Source organism: Grus americana, chromosome 20 (genome assembly GCF_028858705.1).
Source record: "Grus americana isolate bGruAme1 chromosome 20, bGruAme1.mat, whole genome shotgun sequence".
Lineage (NCBI taxonomy): Eukaryota > Metazoa > Chordata > Aves > Gruiformes > Gruidae > Grus > Grus americana.
In genome coordinates, this window is record NC_072871.1 from 173,759 (window position 1) to 192,789 (window position 19,031).

The 19,031-nt window shown below is 56.4% G+C and overlaps 1 protein-coding gene across 1 annotated transcript; it reads left to right on the forward strand.

The window, feature by feature from the left end:
• The first annotated feature begins 5,984 nt into the window (after nucleotides 1–5,984).
• Nucleotides 5,985–18,341, forward strand: SAPCD2 (suppressor APC domain containing 2). The gene is made up of 6 exons (XM_054849235.1): nucleotides 5,985–6,420; nucleotides 11,233–11,366; nucleotides 15,003–15,149; nucleotides 15,298–15,399; nucleotides 15,936–16,049; nucleotides 16,492–18,341. Exons 1-6 carry the CDS (start codon nucleotides 6,018–6,020, stop codon nucleotides 16,618–16,620), a joined length of 1,029 nt encoding a protein of 342 aa, XP_054705210.1. The 5' UTR covers nucleotides 5,985–6,017; the 3' UTR covers nucleotides 16,621–18,341.
• The last annotated feature ends 690 nt before the right edge of the window (nucleotides 18,342–19,031 follow it).

Genomic DNA, 19,031 nt, shown 5'->3' on the forward strand with positions numbered 1-19,031 from the left:
TGGGCGCAGCAGGCTGGCACCTGGCCAAGGCACCTTTCTGCCGTGGTCTGTGCTGGCTGACGTGATGGGTTTGGCTGCAGAGGTGTATCTGACTGGGACAGGGACGTTCACACTGGGACCTTTGCGCCTGGGAAGGTCTCACACCCCTTCTTGCACCTGCCTGGCAATGATGCCCGCTGCAGGGTCAGGCCCCCCAGCTCAAAACTCCAGTTCCCCATCAGAGACACATCACCAGCAGCAGTGAAGTGACTAGGCGCAAAAACCCAAAGACGAAGGCTGGGCCAGTCATGAGGTGCCAGAAGGCACACAGCGAGGTGGCCTCCTCTGCAGCCTGCGCCGGGTCACAGGCTGCTGAGAGTGGGGATGGTGCAATGTCCTACACTCCTGCCCTCGAGCCCCCGGTATATTCAGTCCCCTCCTGTCAGCAGGCAGCCTGGCGCTAACTCCCTGTCCAGCCACCATCTGCAGTCAGAGCCCAGCTGGGTGGAAGGACGTGAGCAGACAGACAGACAGCTACTCGGGCACAGCCACCTCCCTGCATGTGACCGGAGTCAGGGGAGCTGGACCCCATCCGGACGTGATGATCAGGTCCGGCAGAATCCCTGAGAGCTGTCACAGCTCCTGCTTGGGCAAAGGCTTGAGGTTCGAAAACCCCTCGCTCTGCTCCCGTTTACACAAAATCTCATGCTGCCATGGTTGCATCCCCTGCCTGCCGCGAGTGTGAATGTGTGCAGGTCCTTCCAACACGTGGTGCCTGCATAACCATCAACCCTTACTAACCAGAAAAGGCTCTGTCAGATCCAATTTATAAATCCAGCCCTGCCTTTTCCTGCAGAACTTGGGCAGCCCTTGCTGCCTTGCCTTGAAGGAAGGTCAGCACATAGCCATGGGATCTCATAGCTGTGGGATCTCGTAGCCGCAGGATCTGGGCTCTCCTAGAAGAACCACAGTGAATCATGCTGCTGCTGGTGAATGTGCTCCCACTCCTCAAATCCAGCCATCTACCAGAACAGGTTTGGCCTGCTGCACAGAGTCCTCTGGGCGGATTCTACAACCCATTGCACCCATGTGGGTAGAAATTTTCTTCTGTAAAGCAATGAAAGCAATGGCAGGTTGGATCAGATATGCTGGGCAGGACAACCTGAGAGAACAGGAAGGAGATACACTTGGGCCAATGGAAACACAAACATGCAGATGGAACAGGAAATTCATCATTAAAAAAGCTCCAGCACCCCAAAAGCAGACATACGGCCAACACTGCTCTGTCGGGGTAGGATACGCTACCAGGAGAGAGGCAGAGCTTCTTATTTTTAGGGCCTTGATTCAAGCTTCAATATATAAGTATCCATCAATATGTTCTCTGAAGAAATGTGGTTTTACAGTTGTTCCCTGAATAAGATGGAAGGCTGGGTAGTTTACAGCTATGGCATGACTGTCACCGAAATTCGGGAATGAAAGAAAACTCCTTAACACCAACTTAGCATTAAGAAGCAGGCATTTCCTTTATTGCAGCGCTGGGTGTCAGGAGGATAGTTCCTCTAATCAGGCACCCCTAACGCTGGTTCTCTTGTCATATTTATACACAAATGTTACAAAGATTACAAAGTGGTACGCTCCCCGTTACAATAATTGGTTCATATTTCTTCGCCTAGTATGCAAACTAGAACGCATGCTCAGTTCCTTTCTCCGCCTCTATCTTTTGAGTAGGTGGGATAATTTGGGTAGGGGGCTTATGGGTCGGTGGTCGTGAGGACCCTGGCCCAAATTACCTTTCCCCTAGTTTCTCAATATTTCGGTGTTGGTAATTGTTTGCTGTACGCCTCAGCAAGATAAGGATGCTGCTGGAGGCAATTAATGTCCTCCCTTTCTGAAAAGTCTGTACATAAGGACCTTGAAGTGTCTTGTAGCTCCTCCTTTTTCTCATGATGTGTAGCAGGTGCTCATTCTAAGAATCGTTAGCCTTCTACCTAAAGTAATAATGAAGAGTTTCTTATCACCTATAATACAAGTAGGCCTTCATTACAGGCCTTTCTTCTTGGCTACGTTTTCTTATTATGTATAATATAAGCAGGCCTTCGTTACAGGCCTTTCTTTTTGGCTACATGACCGTTACTCCACGCTGCCCTTAGCCGCTCCTGTGATAACAGGACAGAGCAATTGCTCGATGGATTCTAGCAGGAGGCCTTGCAGCCCCTACTGCACTTTCATTTAAACCCCAAGTGATTCCCTGTATTTAAACTCGTCAGGCTGAGACCCCATCAGCCGGAGGGGCTGGGGGTGAGACTGGACACAAGTGGCTGCCATTTCCTACCAACACAAATTCTTGCTCTGCAGACCTGGACATATCACAGAGCAAGCAAATAAAACCACCCCTACCCCCGCCCCGGACAGTTTATTTTAGCTTACCACCCGCTGCAGTCCTCCCAGCCCTCGTGACAGCCAGCGAGCTGCCAGGCAGCCACCAGACTTCCTGCTTGCCATCCCTCCAAGAAAAAAAACAGTCTGGAGGAAAGAAAAGTAACTTTGTGGGAAGCGCCCAGCCTCCTCCAAAGCAAACAGAGCACGTCCTCAAGTGGCGTTGTACACAGCAAGGTGGAAAACACGATGGCATCTCAGAACTGGGAAGATCAAACAAGGTAGCCCTCTCCCAAGGGAAAATGTGCTGCATCTCCCCGACCACACTTGTCTCGCCATTTTTAGCCTCTGCCCAGAGGTTTTCTGGGGACGAATGCGTTTCTGGGTTGACACTTTTGTACCCCACTGGAAGCGATTCCCTGCACCCCCTCAGCTTTGGGGCTGAAAGAAGGTGTTGACACCAATTGCGCTTAATGAATTAGACAGTGACAGGGAGCATCAGAACATGGCATCTGGACTGCTGTTTGCACAGCTCCTGCTCTGGTTTTAACCAAGCTCCAACCATTCCTGGGTATGGTCTGGAAACCTGCACTGGCCGGGGACCAACCCACTTTGGATGCAGCGCTGTTTTGGCTGGCAGTGCAATACATAGAGGTGGGCTGTGCCGTGCCAGCTGGTCTGTGTGCCTGGCAGCGGCATGCACATGCTGAGCCCACAGACGTGCATCTGGTTCCCCACCAGACCTTGCTCTCGCCCAGGAGAACACAGGAGCAGGGGCTCACAGCATGTGCTTGAACATGGTCATCAGGAGACAACCTCACAGCTGCAGTCACCACATGTACTCTGCAGAGTCAAGATTCACATGTGAACAGCTACGTGCTGCTGAAGTCAGCACGGGGCTTAATCTACTGCCACAGTACCCAGCATCACCTGTGGATGGTCAATGGCATGTAGGAAGGTGGCCCAGTCCCCACCACCAGAACCCTGTTCCACCCATGCTCTGTTGGGGTTTGGTGCAGCTTCTGCAACCCCTCCTCCCAGGGGACACAATGCTGGTTGGTGGGACATGCTGGCATGCCACCAGCCTTCCAGGGGACATCAGACACCACATGCCCTCCCCAGAGAGGGGCACTGGTGTGTTTGGTGCCACCACACAAGAGCTGTGAGTGCCATTGCCAGTGCCTGTGGGCCAGCAGTGAGGGAGGGTGGGCCAGGTTTGAATGGCAGCTGGTGCTTACCAGTAGCTTGGAGGAAGGAGAACTGAATAACTACATTGTTTATATTAAAAACAAAACAAAAAAACAAAACAAAACAAAAAACCCAAACCAAAACACAAAGATGGCTCTGTCAATCAGAAGAGCCTGGGCTGGCCCCAAGATAAACTATTCACTGAGAGAAAAAAAACCAAGACCCCCAAAAGCCTTTTGCAGGAATCTCCCTAACCACACCGAGGATGAAAACATCGTCCTGTCTTACAGCAGCCTCTTGAGGGCATTTTGGTATAGAAAGCGTCGTAAGACCAGAGCTGCACTGGGCAGTTGTGTCCCAGCTCCCTCTTGCCAGAGAAGAAAGTGCCGCAGGGAGGAGCGAGAGTTTTTCAGCTGAACCATCAGGCACGGTCAATGCCAGGAATTGTTTCTGCTCTCTCCGGATCACTTTCCTGGTGGGATAAACCTGCCAGGCAGAGAAACTGGACAAGAGACATTATGCTCATTTGAATTCCCCCTATTATTGCTGGCTGTTCCGGCAAGCTCAGAGATGTGAGTGGAACCTAGGGAAAAACTCATTTTCCTGCAGATTTTGCTGAGCAAAACAGCCCATGTGCTGATGCTGCCAGAGCTGAGCAGCGTCACTTTCACTGTCTTGTTTCTGGAGCAGAAAGGGGAGGGGTGATGCACTGGTTCCTTCTCCCTGTATCCTACGCAGGTGTGAACCTGTTCAGTCAGACATGGCTAAGCCAAGCAGAGATCTCAAAACAGGTAGGACAGGTCTGGGAAATTTATGAAAAGAAATGGTTTAAAGAAAAGCAGGCTGTGATCAGCCTGGCCATAGCACAGAGGAGACCAGCCAGAGCAGGTCCTTAATAGAGAAAAGCTCAGTGAGTGTCTCCAGAGGCTGCTGTGATTTACCTGGCAGCCTGGGTTTGACAGGTCTGAGAAACTCCATGGAGAAGACGAGTGGGGAGAATGGGCCGAGAAACCAGGAGTAGGACCAAGGTGCTGAAGACACGCAGGATGGAGTCCCAGTGCCTGGCCTGGACAGGGAACTGATTGCAAGGGGAGTGCAGCGAGGGCCACGTGGATGGGAGGGCTTGAGGGCCAAGCATCTTCCACCCTCTGCCTTTGAAGCCACCTCAGAGCTAAAGGAAATCACCCCTGGCACATGGCACAGGCAAAAAGCACCTGGTATGTGGCACAGGGAAGTGCCCACGGCACAGGCAGCGTCTCAAGCTGAGCAGCTGGACAGTCACCCTTTCGGGCCCTTTCCAGCATGCTCACTCCCTGACACTCCTTCTCTCAGCATCATGAGCATCAAACCAGGATGGGGGCTCTGGAGGTGCCGGCATGTGGCTGCCCAGGGCCTCTTGAGTGAGACGTGGTGCCTGTGACATGGGAAGCGTGACACCAGGGCTTTGCAGTCTGCTTTGTTGCAACACACCGTCTGTTAGGGGAGTTTGCAGAGGAGGGCAGCACCTTTCACTAGGGCTAACATGCTGTTGGATCTAACAGACGCAGCAAATTTCAGTGTAAATCAGAGAAACCCATTTTCTTAACAACGCCAGTTCATACTAAGTTTATGAGAGATACCATCCAAATCCTGTTTCTCTCACATTTGTCAACACTGATATATTTTTTTTTCTTCCTTTCTCTGTGTCCGTGGTTCCTTTGGGCCCCTATCACAGCTCCTGCCGGCTGGTGGCCGCTGGTGCTGCCCCAGCTGCCCGGATTCAATTCCCGCTGTCAGCACTTGCTCCCCACAGAACCAGGCAAGTCAGGCACGCAGGACCTCTCCACGCTGACTCAAAAGAGCCCCTCTCCGGGGAGATGCTGTCGACACTTCTTGGCTCTGTTTGCAAAGCTGGTGGTGAGAGTGAACAACAGGTTTGGGGTTTTTTTGTTCCTGTTCACTAATTACATTTGCTCTGGAGTCTTTAGGGATGTAAGGTCTTCAGGTATCTCTGCTTAAAAAGAGATCCGCTTTCCTTTCTGCAAGGTTACGGGGTCTCTGAGGTGCAAAAATCCAACTGTCCGAAGCTATTTGTTACCACCGGCATCAGAAGCGCCCATTGCACTTGGGCGCAGGCAGCGGTGCTCAAGTTCTGCCGGTAAATAGGGAGATTTGCAACTGCGGGAGCAGCGGGTGCGGGTCTGCGCTGCGAGCAGCGAGGATTAGTGCCTGGGGGACGGACACCGGCCCGCGCGGCTCTTCCCGGGGGTCCCGGAGCCGGGAGCGGGGTGCCGGGTGCGGGGCGGCGGGACGGGGGAGGAGCCCGCGGCTGGGCCCGCCCCGCTGGAACTCAAACCGCCGTCCTCCCCTTCAGCCAATGGCCAGCGCCACCGCCCGCCACCAGCCAATGAGAGCGCGGGACCTCCCGCCAACAACCAATAGGAGCGCGGGGGCCGGAGCGGCGAGTAACGCTCGGGAGCGGCGTGGTAGCGGTGATGGCCCCGGAGCGCGGCGGCCGGTCGTTCCCCGCCGGTACCGAGGGTCTTCCGAGGGTCTTCCTGCAGAGCCTGCGGACCCTCTTCGATATCCTGGATGACCGGCGGCGGGGCTACGTGCACTTACGGGAGATTGAGTCCCGCTGGCGGGGGGCGGAAGCCCGGGAGCTGCCCGCCGGGGTGATGGAGGGGCTGCGGCGGGCGGCACCGGCCAGCGGGTACCTCACCTTCGAGCGGTTCGTCCTGGGGCTGCGCGCCGCCCTGCCCGGTGCTGACCCCCCGCTGGAGAGCGGCGGCGGGCGGCGGAGCGCGGAGAAGCCGCCGAGCCCGCGCTGTGCCGAGGAGCGGCGCGGGAAGAGCCGCGGGCAGCGGGAGCCGGGGCACAGCCAGCCCCGCGGCCCAGGTGAGGCGTCGAGGTCGGGGGAGGAACGTGCCCGGCTCGGGGCGGGCAGCTGCGGGGTGCGGGCAGCTCCGCTGCCGGGGACCGGCGTTAGGCGGGGCGGGTCGGGCCCTGCGGCTGCTCCGGCCCTCAGGCAGCGCAGAGCTGTTCCTTCTTCTGGGCTGGAACCCGCAGCAAGCTCTTCCCGCAGGCCTGCTGTAAAACTCCACAAACGTTGTCGCTATTTTGAATTTTGGCTTTGGTGGGCTTTGGTCCAAGCTGCGTGTAAACCGGGACAGAGAGTGCGCTGCTCCCCTCTCTGCCTTGGGTTTGTGCTTCCCTTCACGTCTCTCCTTGCGTGGGTGCTCGTCTGTTTATAGTGGTGACAAGAATAATTAAGGGCTTTACTGTAAGGTATCCGTGGTTGTCCCTTGGCACAAAGTCTGTAGGTGACCTTCCCAGGGGGGTGGGTAGTGCAGCTGGTCGTCTAGGAGAGTGGCTGGGCCCTGGGCTCTCCAAGAGCCGAGCAGCTTCGCCAGAGTGAGAGCCACCCTGTGCTCTGGGGGGGTTCCATGCTGGGGGTGTGCCCTCAGAAAGGCTCGGTTCATTATTTCATCCACGTTTTGGACAAACAAAAAAAAAAAGGCAAAACCTGATCCAACTTTTTTGTTGGATAATTCTGCAGCACTATTTACAATAATAAATAATTAAGCAATAATTAAATGGGAAAGCAGCATCAGGGAGATTGCTTTGCTGTCCCCAAATGCTGTCTGGGTGGGCAGTCTCTGTCTGCAGAACCCACCAGCAGGTCCCTCTGGACTCTGCCCCTTCCTCAGGGCCTGGGGTCCCCATGCTGGGTCTGCCAGGGCCCCCACCCTGGTGGCACACTCGCCTTGGCAGGGGGGAGACTGTTTCACTGGCATCTTCATTTGTTGCTAGTCAGTAGGAGACGTTAAAAGAAAACCAGGCTTCTGGACTTATCTGGTGTAGGTAATAATTCTTTACCTAGATTTATGAAGTGCATTGAGATCTACAGACACAAAAGTCTGTGTGCGGAGCTGGTGTTTGTTATTGCAACACCTGAGTGCGATGACTTCCTCTACCTTGGGAAAGTTGTCTGGGCTGGTTTCCCTTCTCTTCCCACCCGCTCCTTCCCCATGCCTTCTCCTGAGTGGAGAAGAAACTTTAACCATGGCTGAAGTTCTCTACTTTCCATTTTGCCTCCAGTCTAATCACTGGAGCTTCATCTAAGAAAATATTATTAAGCAGGCTGGTTCTTCTATCATCAAGAGTGTAAATCTGGAAAAACCTGAAAAAAATCCTGCTTGGCAAATAAACAGCAAATTGAAAGCTCTGCCCTGGACAGGAGTGAGCAGATGACTACGGCAGCTTCCTGGTTGCTGAGGATCATTATATGCTGATGTTATACTGATGTCCAGAGCCTGCAGGCAGGGTTAGTGCCTCAGCCCTTGCTGCCAGCTTCCCACAGTGCAGGGCCATATTCTGGCAACTGGCCTGAATTTCAGGTTCATTCAGCAGCTTAGCAAATGTTCTAACTCAGAGTTACTGTATCTCTTTTAGCTCCAGGTCCTGCCCAGCGGCCCAGTGCTCCCTTCCACCGCAGAGGGTTTCCCAGGGTCTGGTTGAACAGGTAGATGTGAGGGAGCTGGGCACTGCTGTGGCAGGACGCAGCTCTTCTTGCTATGGAGAAACGTGCTGGGTGCTCAGAACTGCCCGTGGGTGCAGGAAGCCCTGTCTCCGTTAAGGTTATATCATTTGGACTCAAGGCTGCTCTGAGCCTCCAGCTGCATGAGGCAGCTTCTGTAAGAATCCAACCAAGTGCAGTGAAATGGTGTATTGGTGCTCATCAACTGCCAAGAGTCTGAGAAAACTCTCCCTGCCTGCGTTTTGGGGGAAGGAGGTGCTCACAGGATGCCACCCTAGCTCTGCTTTCTGGTCCGGGGATCTCTGCATGCGTCAAGTGATTTGGACGTGAATCATGGCAAGATGGCAGAGCCCTGGGCCAGGTGATCCTCCTGGCACACCCAGGGGTGCCATAAGCCAGTGGGACGGCCATTCTGTCCCTGCTTCCCCACTAACCGCCATTAGCATATGAGCAGAAGTGCTTCTGAAGAGGTCCCTGCTCAGAGTCAGCTTCCAGCTTCTGCAAAGCTTTCATCAGCCCGGCGGTGCTGGGGCAGCCCACGAGCCACTGCTGGGCACCACACATGGTCTCTTGGGACCCAACAGCATCTGCTGGATGCAAGGCTGGTGAGGCTGATATTGAACAAGTCACTGGGCACAGAAATCGCCATGACGGCTTCCCTCCCACTGGTGCCTAGGTGGCCTGTCACAGCAGCATCCCAGCGTCTCAGTGTTGGTGGTCTTCACCCTTGTGGTTCCCCTGAGAGCTGAGACCTGGGGAAGTTAAGGCACAAAGCAGAAAGTGCCTTGCCCAGGAGGTGTGCGGTGGTCCTGGGCACTGCCTCCTCCCCAGCACAGTGCTTGCCTCTGCTGCTGGAGTGGCCTGGCTATAGCAGCTGCCTGGAGAGCCGGTGGCCCTGGCAGGAAGGAGGGATGGTTTAAGGTAGCTGTTACTGTCTGGGCCATTGCCAAGGATGGGCATGTAAATGTGTACAATGACCAGGAGCTGTCTGCTCCGTCCTGGACACTTGCTCTGGTTGGTGAACGCTGGGCTCTTGCCCTGCAGGGGCAGAGGGGTTCTGGGAGGGAGGACACCATCCCATATCTCATGGCAGGATTTCTTCCACCTTGGTGAGCTGGTCCTGCTCTTTGCCTAAGAAGAACTGATCCCAGCTCATTAGCAGGGGTCCTGTTTTAGCCACTACATTGTCAAGCTCAGGTGCAGAGAGCTCAGTTGTTTGACCAGGGAGCACCTTCTTATCACAGTTTCAGCTCAGCTCAACCTGGCACTTTGAAGTAACAGCAGAAAAAAAACTTCTTAACGTGTTGTTTCTACCCTGAGCGCTTCCCAGAGGTGCTCCTGGCTTTGCTTTGGGATTCTGCCTATTGAAGCTACCCTTGGTTTTGGAGCTGCTCCTCAGCTTCCCAAGCAGGATGTGCTACAGGTCTGCTAGGAGAACATATGCGTGGTTACACTGGTCTTGCTGGGTTCCTCCTGGGTATATATAGGTGTGTGAAACCAAAGACAGTTGGCAAAACAGATGAATGGGTGATATCAAAGGCTTTGTGTTTATTGATGTGCTGAAGACCTATCTACGCCAGAGCACTTGCTGGTAGGAGAGGCAGGATGCCACGATGGATCAGAAGGAGGTTTCCCGTGCTGTGGCAGCTTCTTTCCCCAGTGATTCAAAGTGACATGCTGAGCAAGGTGCTTGTGTAATGTTGCCTGCTGCCCCCTGAGCCCGAGTCCAGCTCCCGTTGCTGAACCGGTGCAAATGTGGCAGCACAGGCGCTGTGTGCACCCCAGTATGATGCAACTCTCCCAGACCTCGTTGCCGTCAAGGTGAAGGGTGGCTTCTGTGGCCATGGCTGTCCTTTTTTGTCCCATACCCCTCTTCCATTGTGTCTGTTTGCTTGGCTGAGAAGACTTGTGGAGCAGGGCACAGCGATGTGCCAGCCCAGGCAATGCTGCGCACCCTGTCCCGGCACTCGCAGCCCTTTGTGCCGGTGCAGCAGGGAAAACACTAGACCTGTGCCAGGCAGCCCTGGTGCCTGGGAGCCGGCGTGTGCCCAGCCCGTGGGAGAAGATGTGGCGATGGGTGGGGGTGACTGATAGATATGTGGGGAGCAGCCCTGAGGAGGAGATGTTTTCCCCAGCTGCCTTTGCTTGCCTACCTCCCTGCTGCTCTTGTTTGAAAGCCAGATTGGGAAACAAACTCTCGAGGAAGGCTGGGTGCAGGGAACAAGGTGAGGCGCAACAGCGAGGGGCTGAGCATGCGGCAGGGTCTGCTGGGGACTCGGCAGGGGACTGGGACAAGGAGGGAGGTACAGCGGGCTCGCTGCCCAGGCACGTCTGGGGAGGGTGCTGGCTGCACCGTCGGCTGCCCTGGCGCTGCAGTTTGGGGCAGTGCTCTGCCAGCTCGTCCAGAAGCAGGGATCTGAGCTGGCTTGGCCATGGCCGCAGGGCTGCATTTCTGGTGAGCTCGTCAGGGCGGGCAGTGTGGGGCTTGTACTGACTTTTCTGCAGGTGCCCAGCCAATACCTGCTTCAGTGTACAGGCAGCACAGGCAGGAGGTGTCTGATCCAGTCTCAAACCTGCCAGTATGAACTTAATCTGCAAAAAGAGGTTATGCATGGATTTGCACCAGCGTCGTGTTTGCAGTAGATCAGTCTTTTGCAAGATAGGATGTTTGGATTTTAATAAAATTTTGAAAACCCTACAGCCTGGTTTACTCTATGGTTAGACCATGGGCACAGGGTCTGGGGGAAACATCTGCATGGCCAAGCCCATCACCAAACAGGAGCTGCCTTCAGGAGGTGGCAGGTTCCTGGCCGAGCCTGCGCCATGCAAGCGGGAGCCAGGGGTCCCCTGAGGACAGGAGGAGGGTAGGGAATATCACTAATGGTTTAATTGCCTGTGCCAGGGCTGAAACAGCATTGCCTGGAAGCTGCCTGCTTTTTGCAGAAGGTGACCGCTGAGGTCTGTTGCCAGCCTGGCACAGTCAAGTAAGTCATTGCTGAAGCCTGGCCTGCCTGTACAATGATGCTAGCAGGTACTCGCGCCAATGCTTTGCTCAGCTGCTCCCTGCCACGTCCATTTGCAAGACCATCCTGCGGATAGTGCCATAGAAGTGGCCACAGGGAGGTTTTGGTTGCAAGCAGCTGATCGCCTCACTCTTTCCTCTGTTACAGGTGGTGATGCTAAGGCTGCGGGGCAGTCCCAGGGAGATGGCAGCCATCCAGGGTCTGGAGACCCTAAGAGGCATCAGAGGGGACGTGCGGAACACCGGAGACACACCATCACCAATGGCGTAGACTTCAGCATAGTAAGGGGACTGCCCTGTCACGGCTCCAGGGAAGGAGCACGTGGTTCCTGGGGAAGGTGGATTGCTGCTGACCCAGCTCTGTTTGGGCTGTGGCTTTCCCCTTCCCACTTTGCACATGCTGAGCTGTGAGGTGTTGGGCAGATCCTGGGATTTTGGATACAAAGCCCTGTTGATGTATGTGGAGGTCCTGCCATTATTTCCAAGGTGCTTTCTGTCCTGAATTGTGATGGACAGGGAGGAGGCACGTGTTCCCCTGCCCTCCCCCAGAGTGGTGTCAGCCATGGAGCCAGTGTTTGGCTGCACGGGTGCCTTTCCTGCGGCCAAAAACTTGGGCGGAGAAAGGCAAACGTGTAGGTGTAGGAGCAGGTGAGTCTCTGGGCCTTTCAAGCACTCCAGCAAAGGTCAAAGGTCAAGTACGCTCTGCACTGGCAGGCGGTGGTGCCGGGCAGTGTCCCTTGCCAGATGTTCTCTGTAGGTTGGGGCTCAAGCATACTGATCCTCCTGGCTCCTGAGGGACTTTTTGCCAATAATGAAGAGAAATCGGCATTGAATTTAGCTGAGCAGCCCAGGATAGAGGGATCTGCTCCCCTCTCTCCATCCCTGGGTGGAGAGGCGTGATCAGATTGCCTGGATGAAGGGATCTGCACTGCTCCCCAGCGGGACAGCGGAGCTGCCTGGACGTGTTGGCCACAAGCTCAAGCTAAATTTTCCTGGGAAGAGAGCCAGGACCCAGCCTGCAGGATGAATGATGGGCAGGATGAGCTCTGGCCGGTGTCAGAGCTGCTGCCGAGGCTGTGACTGTCACCTCTGCACTTCCAACCCTCGCACTCCGGTGCCACCCGGCTCCCCGAGCCCAGTGGGGCTGACCAGCGGTGTGGGCAGCATTGATTACAGCCTGACCTGGCCTTGGGTGACATAACACGCTTCAACGCCTGGGCTGGGGAGGGCGGATTTGTGCACACGTGGTTTGCTGGGCTTGTGGCCATGCAAGGGGTTGGGGTGCTCTTGGGCTCAGGGGGCTTCTGCTGAGAGATGCTTAGCAAGGACTAATAAACGTAGATGTGTGCGCCTGGGGATGGGGGTCTCTGGTTCTCAGGGTTTTGGTGTCTGGGAATTGTTGTTTCGGAGAGGAGAAGGTCCCTCCTTCCCTGGCGAGGCTCTTCCTGTGCATGCAGCTCCAGGCTGGAGCTTGTCACTGCCATGATGGTCCTGTCTGCTACTGGTGAGCAGGGGCTGGTGGCCAGCGTGTCTCACTGAGAGCTGGGGTTTATTCCTAGCTCTGCCACAAGCACTCTGGCTCTGGGCTGGTGTTGCCCTTGCCTCTGTTTCCCCAGGTTGTTGTGAGGGTGGGGGGAGGGAGGTCCTCTGCCTTTCTTACCCCCTCCCCATGTACCCCAGCGCTGCACTGCCTTTTGCGTGCCCCTTCCCCTGGGGAAGGGATGTCTGTCCCTGTCCCGCAGCTGAGAAGCCTTGCCTGCACCCTGGCAGGAGCCTTTGGGTCCTGATCCCGCTTATGAGCATACAGAGACAGTTGGAACAGGTTGGAGTCCAGCAAGGACCGAATCCCTGTGCAGGACAGTGCTGTCACCTCCCCGCTGATGCTGGGAGTGTGCTGGGCCCCTTAGTGGCAAGGCACTCAGCTGTGATTAGGCTAATTTGCCTAAAGCCCAAGGGGGGACAGGAGCATTGACATCCTTCCTGCATCCCGAGGTGTGCTAAGGATCATCCTGAGCAGCAAAGTGGAGGCAGGGGGCTGTGCTGCAGCCCCAGGACCCTTTGCACTACCACAGCTGGTGTCAGCTCAGCTGGTGTCTTTCAGCCAGTCCCTCATTGATCGGCCTGATTTCCCCATGGCCACGGGGGTAGCTGTGATGAGACCTTCCATGAGAGGCTGAGCGCTTTCATTTGTAGGCAGCCCAGGGCACTGTCCCCTCCCCTCCCACCCCGGGGAGCACCAGCCAAGTCCAGTGCTCTGCCTTCCTCTGCATGAGAAGCTGTCTCTGCCCCCAGAGCGTCCCACCCATAGCGAGATGCTGTCTGTCCCCACACCCGGCAGAGCTGGCGATGTTCCCCTGCTCCGTGGGGTGCTGCCTTTTCTTCCAGTCACTGTGCTGGCCAGCAAGCCTGGTAGGACTAGGGCAGGCCAGGTGGTCATGGGCTGCAGCCCCAGCTGGGTGGACGTCCTTGCCACATACAGCACCTTCTTCATGCCCCTCAGCAGCAGCCTGCGTAGCACCAAGGCTCTGTGCTTCTTCCTGTGGGTACGTCCCCTCTGGTCTGTCTGTCCATCCAAGTGTGCATGGGGGGGTAGGGGGCTGTTGTGTTGCAAACAGCATTTCCAGGAGCAGTGGGAGCAAGAGCAGCCCTGGTGTAAAGGGTGGCTGGTGTGGGGCGGTTGGGAGGCTTCAGGGCTGACAGTGGGGATGGGGAAGTGCTGGCGGCCTGAAGAAGGTCCTGGTATGGTCTCACTTGTCCCTGGGAGCGGGGATCTGTTCAGGGTCACTTCTGAATCGTGCCTCTCCGGATGCTCTCTGAAGCACCAGGAGAGGTTCCTGAGCATCCAGCAGCTTCTGGGTGATCCAGCACCCACTGGTGCCTGGAGAAGACTCTCCTGGAGCCCAGTCTGTGCCGTGGGTGGTGGAGGCCAGGCTGTGCTGAGGCAGAGGCAGCAAGGCAGGCAGCTCCACGTGTTCTTGGCACAGAGACAGGGGAACCAGAGTTGGGGAAGCAGGTTGGCACAGCTCAGAAGAAGGGGAGCAGGAGCCCTCGGCTCACTGGGTGAGGGCTGATGAAAGCGTTGCTGCACCGGTCGCTGTGCTCCCCAGGGATGTCCCCTCTTCTCTGGCTACCTCTGCGATTGCCGGTGGCAGTGCAGTGCCAAGGGTAGCAGGAGAAGAAGGCAGCAGCAGAGCAGGGGCCCCCGTGTCCCCTGGGGCACAGACTGCTGTCAGTGGAGGGGCTGAGCTGCCTGCCCTGCAGCAGCCATGGCTGTGCCACAACCCAGTGCGGGGTCCTGTCCTGCTGGTCCTGGGAGCTGGTCTGGGGGCAGGAGCCCTGGGCACCCTCGCAGCAGCCCTCCAGGCACATTAAGGTCCCTGCGTCCCTCTCCAGATCCTGCTGGTGCTTGAACCTGAAAGACTGTGAGAAAGATATGCTCTGCTCAGCTTGGAGGTGTCTCAGGGGGATAAAGCGGGGGGGAGCAGGGTGCTGTGGAAACAGGGCTGCAGGTTTTCCCCTGGCTTCCAGTCTGCACGTTTAGCTCAGCTGCTTGCTGAAAGCCATGTGTGTTTGTGCTGCTGGCTGATGCTCGCAGCCTTGGGGGGATTTGGGGAGTGGCTGGAAGACCTGCTCTTGCTGCATCCCTGGTTAAATACGAAGTGGAGAAACCTGCTTCTGCAGTGGGGAAGAGGAGGGTGGAGGTGGCCTGACTGTCCCTTACTTGCTTTGGTTGTTCTCCCAAACCAGAGAACTCTTCCTCCAAAGCAGCATCATGCAGCAGCCATCATCCCGCTCCTCTGTGGCTGAGACCCCTGCCCGTACCCATATCCCTCTGCTCCTCATGAAGAAACCGGCTCCTGGTGCTTGACGAGGCCTTGGTGGGGAAGGGTTGACATCTCTGCGTGTTCTATCCTGCAGCTGAAGCACATGAAGGAGCTGGAACAGGAGAAGGATTTCCTGCTGCAGGGTCTGGAGCTGGTAGAGCGCGCCCGGGAGTGGTACCACCAGCACATCCAGTTCATGCAGGAGCGCCAGAGACTCCTGGGGAAGAACAAAACCAATGCTGTGAGTCTGGGGCTTGTTCTTGGGGTGCCCATCTGCTCGGGAGGGTCTGGGACTGCTCTGTGGGTTTGGAGGACCGGGCTGGGTCTTGGCTGGACCTGGAGCCAGCCTCATGGTAACCCCCAGCCTCTTCTTCCTCCCTGTATCCCAGGACTTCCTTGCTGAGAGCAGCCAGAGCCAGCTGGGGCTCCTGGTCCCCAAGCTGCAGGAGGTGAACCGCTGCCTGGGTGACCTCCTTTCCACTGCCAGCAAGGTGAGAGCAGCAGATAGCAGCTTGTGGTTGGTTGTGTGAGGACCCATCCTGTTCCTCCCCTTATGCTGGTGGCTGGGCTGACATCACAGCTGCCAGAGTTTCCCCAGGCTCTGGGGAGGTCACTTGGCTCCGTGAGCAAGATCAGGGATGGGGGATAGCCAAGGGGACACTACTGCTGGTCCCGAGCTGGGCTGGAGGATGCTCAAGGCATTGTGGGAACTAAAGGAGATCCCCAAAAAGGTGTAGCCATTGACAACTGAATAAGGAAACCATCCTGCTGAGGTGCTGAGTCAGCCTCCTTGGAGCTGACTGTCCTGTCAGGCTCCTGGCAGGAGCTGGGCATGCTGGCAGGAATGCTTCCCACTTCTGCCTGCCTTGCTGGAGACCCTGTGATGGCCTATGCTGGGGTCTTAACCCTGTGCTGGGCTTCTCTCAGTTCCCTGTGTGCCACAGAAACAGCTTCTGGCCTCGGGAAAGGCTGGGGGGGACACTGGGACGGGGGCTCAATGTCTCATCCCTTCCCTTCATCTTTGCAGCCAGCGAACCCCACCTCAGCTCTGAGCAAGCTGGTTCCTGTGGCGTCCCCAGCCTCCGCAGGCTCCCAGCAAGCCATCAACATGCTGAAAGAGCAAAACCGGCTTCTCACCAAGGTCAGTGGGGGTATGGCGGGAGGAGATCCCCTTGCGGGGGGAGCTGGGAGAGGAGGCAGGGTGGGATGGGGCTGGGGAAGGAATATGAGGCAGTGGAAAATGTTCCTTCAGCTTGGCCAACCTTGGTCATCCCAGAGAAGAGTGTGTGGGCTGCACCTGGAGACCCCCTGTTATGCAGCTGTGTCCAGCTGTTTGCTGGGTGAGGGTCTGAGCAGGGATGTGGCATCCCCAACAGAGGCAAAAGACTGTGACAAATGCTGGTCATGAGAGGGCGCAGACGCTGCAGCTGCGGTTTGCGAGCAGGGCTGCTAGGGAAGGGGCACCCGTGATGCCCCTGCCAGGGCTGGGCTCACTGCTGGGGTTCACATCCCAGCACCCACAGTGCAGCAAACGGCAGCGTTTTCCTCCTCTGAGCAGCATTTTCCTCCTCTGTCCCGTGCAGGAGGTGACCGACAAGAGTGAACGCATCACCCAGTTGGAGCAGGAGAAATCTGCCCTGATCAAGCAGCTCTTTGAGGCTCATGCCCGTAATAACCATGAAACGAACCAGCTGGACTCCACCTTCATCTAGTGCCCAGCTCCCTGCTCCCCATCCTTCAGCTTCCCTAGGGGTTTTGTGGGACTCGCCCAAAAGCCATCGCACCTGTTGCTCCAGGTGTCACATCTGGAGGTCTGGAGCTGCCGGTGGCATCTCTACAGGAGGAAGCCAGGAAGGCATTTCCCTGCCCCTGCCTGGGGAGCATCCCCACACTGCTCTGCTGCTGGGCTTTCCAGCTGCGCTGCTCTCAAGCTGCTCCTTTTCTGTCTCTAAGCAGGCTGCAGGGACTGTACACCCAGCCCCGTGATCCCCAACACGCTGGGGGAAACGGCCGCTGCCCGTGTTGCCTGCGCAGAGGGGAGCTGCTGTGCCCTTGGCCTGACTTAGGCTGAATTTTGGTTGCTCTCAGAAAAAGATGATGCATCTTCAATCCTCCAGCTGGCATCTCCAGGCAAGCTTGGCCATCGAAGTGTGGCCTGTCCCCTGCTTGTCCTGCTGTTGGAGGACAAGATTGAAAATCCAAGGGGGAATCCCTGCTGCCTGAGCTCTGCCTGCCAGTGACACTATGCTGGGCCAGAGCAGTGCCCAAGCTGGTGCTCCTCCTGGGGAAATCCCTCTTTCCAGTTTGCGGTAGTGATGCCATAGTCGCTGTTTACACATCTGCAGGCTCCTGTAGTTAATGAGCCATAGACCCAAACGAGGTAGCCTGTACCTCTGAGCTGCTCTTTCAGGCTGTTTGCAGATTGAGGCAGACACCTCTACACCCCTTCCTTTGGCTTGACCTGGCAAATGTGCCCTTATGACTGCCAGGCTTACATTTTTTTCACGATGACTCTAAAAGGAAAGGTGATGTCCTACAGCATGAAGATGCTAACACAAGCCTGACTTCACAGAGGGGCTTTAGGACGAGATTTTGTATTTAACTGAACATGGGTGATAGAGTAGGGGCTGATGGGCTCTTCCATTTGCACACCCCCAAGTAGAGAAACGGCAGCTTTGCCTGTTCTGGTGGTGGACGCTGGCTCCCCGGGGTGACATCCCAAATGTGAACTGCACCCCTTTCCAGGTCTCTCGGGTGGTCTAGGTGTGGGTCCTGTTAGACTGGTGGATCTCAGGATACCTCCTCCCTCCAACCTAGCTGAGTGACGATGCTCGAGCTGAATGGTGTCTTCCACTGTGGCTTGGTACTTGGTATGTATGGTACTTTCATAGGAGACCCTTGTGAACCCCCCTGTAGCACAGGCCTGGCCCTCTGCAGCTCCAAGACCAGGACCTTTCTCTCCAGGGATGTTTCATGCTTTGACTCTCCTGGCACGATGCCGTGGCACACTGCACTGAGGCAGAAGGTGCTGGACCTGCTCTGCCCTGGGCTGGGCACCACGCGGCCCAGTTCCTTTCTCACTCCTGTTTTTATCTGTCCAGTGCTGTCTGTCCCATCCAACTCTTCTCTTTGAGGTTGATCTTGACCTGAAGCTCACTGCAAGGCATGAATCCTTGCTCTGCCTTTGTCCCTGCTACCCTGTGCTGGAGTGGGGACCAGCAGAGTGCCAGGCAGAGGCAAAAGGCCACGGCACGTCAAGGCCCCTATCTACAGGAGTAGTGTGTTAGTTGTCCCCTGGGCATCAGTGCCTGCCATCTCTGTCATGATGCCACCTCTGGTGTCCAGTGTCTGTTTTGCCTGAGGTTTAATTAAAAGTGACCCTCTTTATAAAGACGGTCACCTGTCTGTAGGGATAATAAAATGGGGTTAACTATTTAATTATCCTTCTGTCTCTCTGCCTAAGTCAGCCTATCTACTGCTGTGAGCCTTCAAGTTCCTGACTGTCCTGTCCCACGGAACGTGGCGTGAGCTGAGATTGCACCATCGCAGCCAGAACACAAAGAGCCCAGGGGGTCTGTGCTCCAGGCTCTGTTCCCACGCCCTTCCTGGCCCCTCTGGGCTTCCCTGTGCTCTGCCATTGGGGAACCTGTCTCTCCTCGCTGCTGTGGGACAGGGTCATCGAAGCCACCTGCACCCGTTTCCAGTGCTTGTAGCTTCATCTGGCTGCTCCCCTAGAAGCCGTGCTGGGAGCTCGTACTCCTCAGGTGGTGCTGGGCTAGTTGACACCTCTAATTTCTTTTCAAGCCTCCTCCCTCAGACCTGGCCCCTGTGGCTGTCACAGCGGTGGCCGTGGTGCTCTGCAGTTCCTCCTTCCTGCTGGGCAACCGGAGGGCACCTCGCTGGCACTGCACACTGCGGCATGCGTCCCTCTGCCCCACGCTGAGGGTGGCAGCGCCTGCGCAGGGCGAACCTGGGGCTCTGTGCTGGTCGGAGGCACCTTCCTTTGCCCTTGGCACAGCTGGGCTGTGGGGTCAGTGGGGCCCCCTGCACCCCCAGAGCCCTCCGGAGGTGAGCTGGCCGTGCCTCCCCTGCCAGGAGTGGAGTCGGGATGGGGACCTGAGGC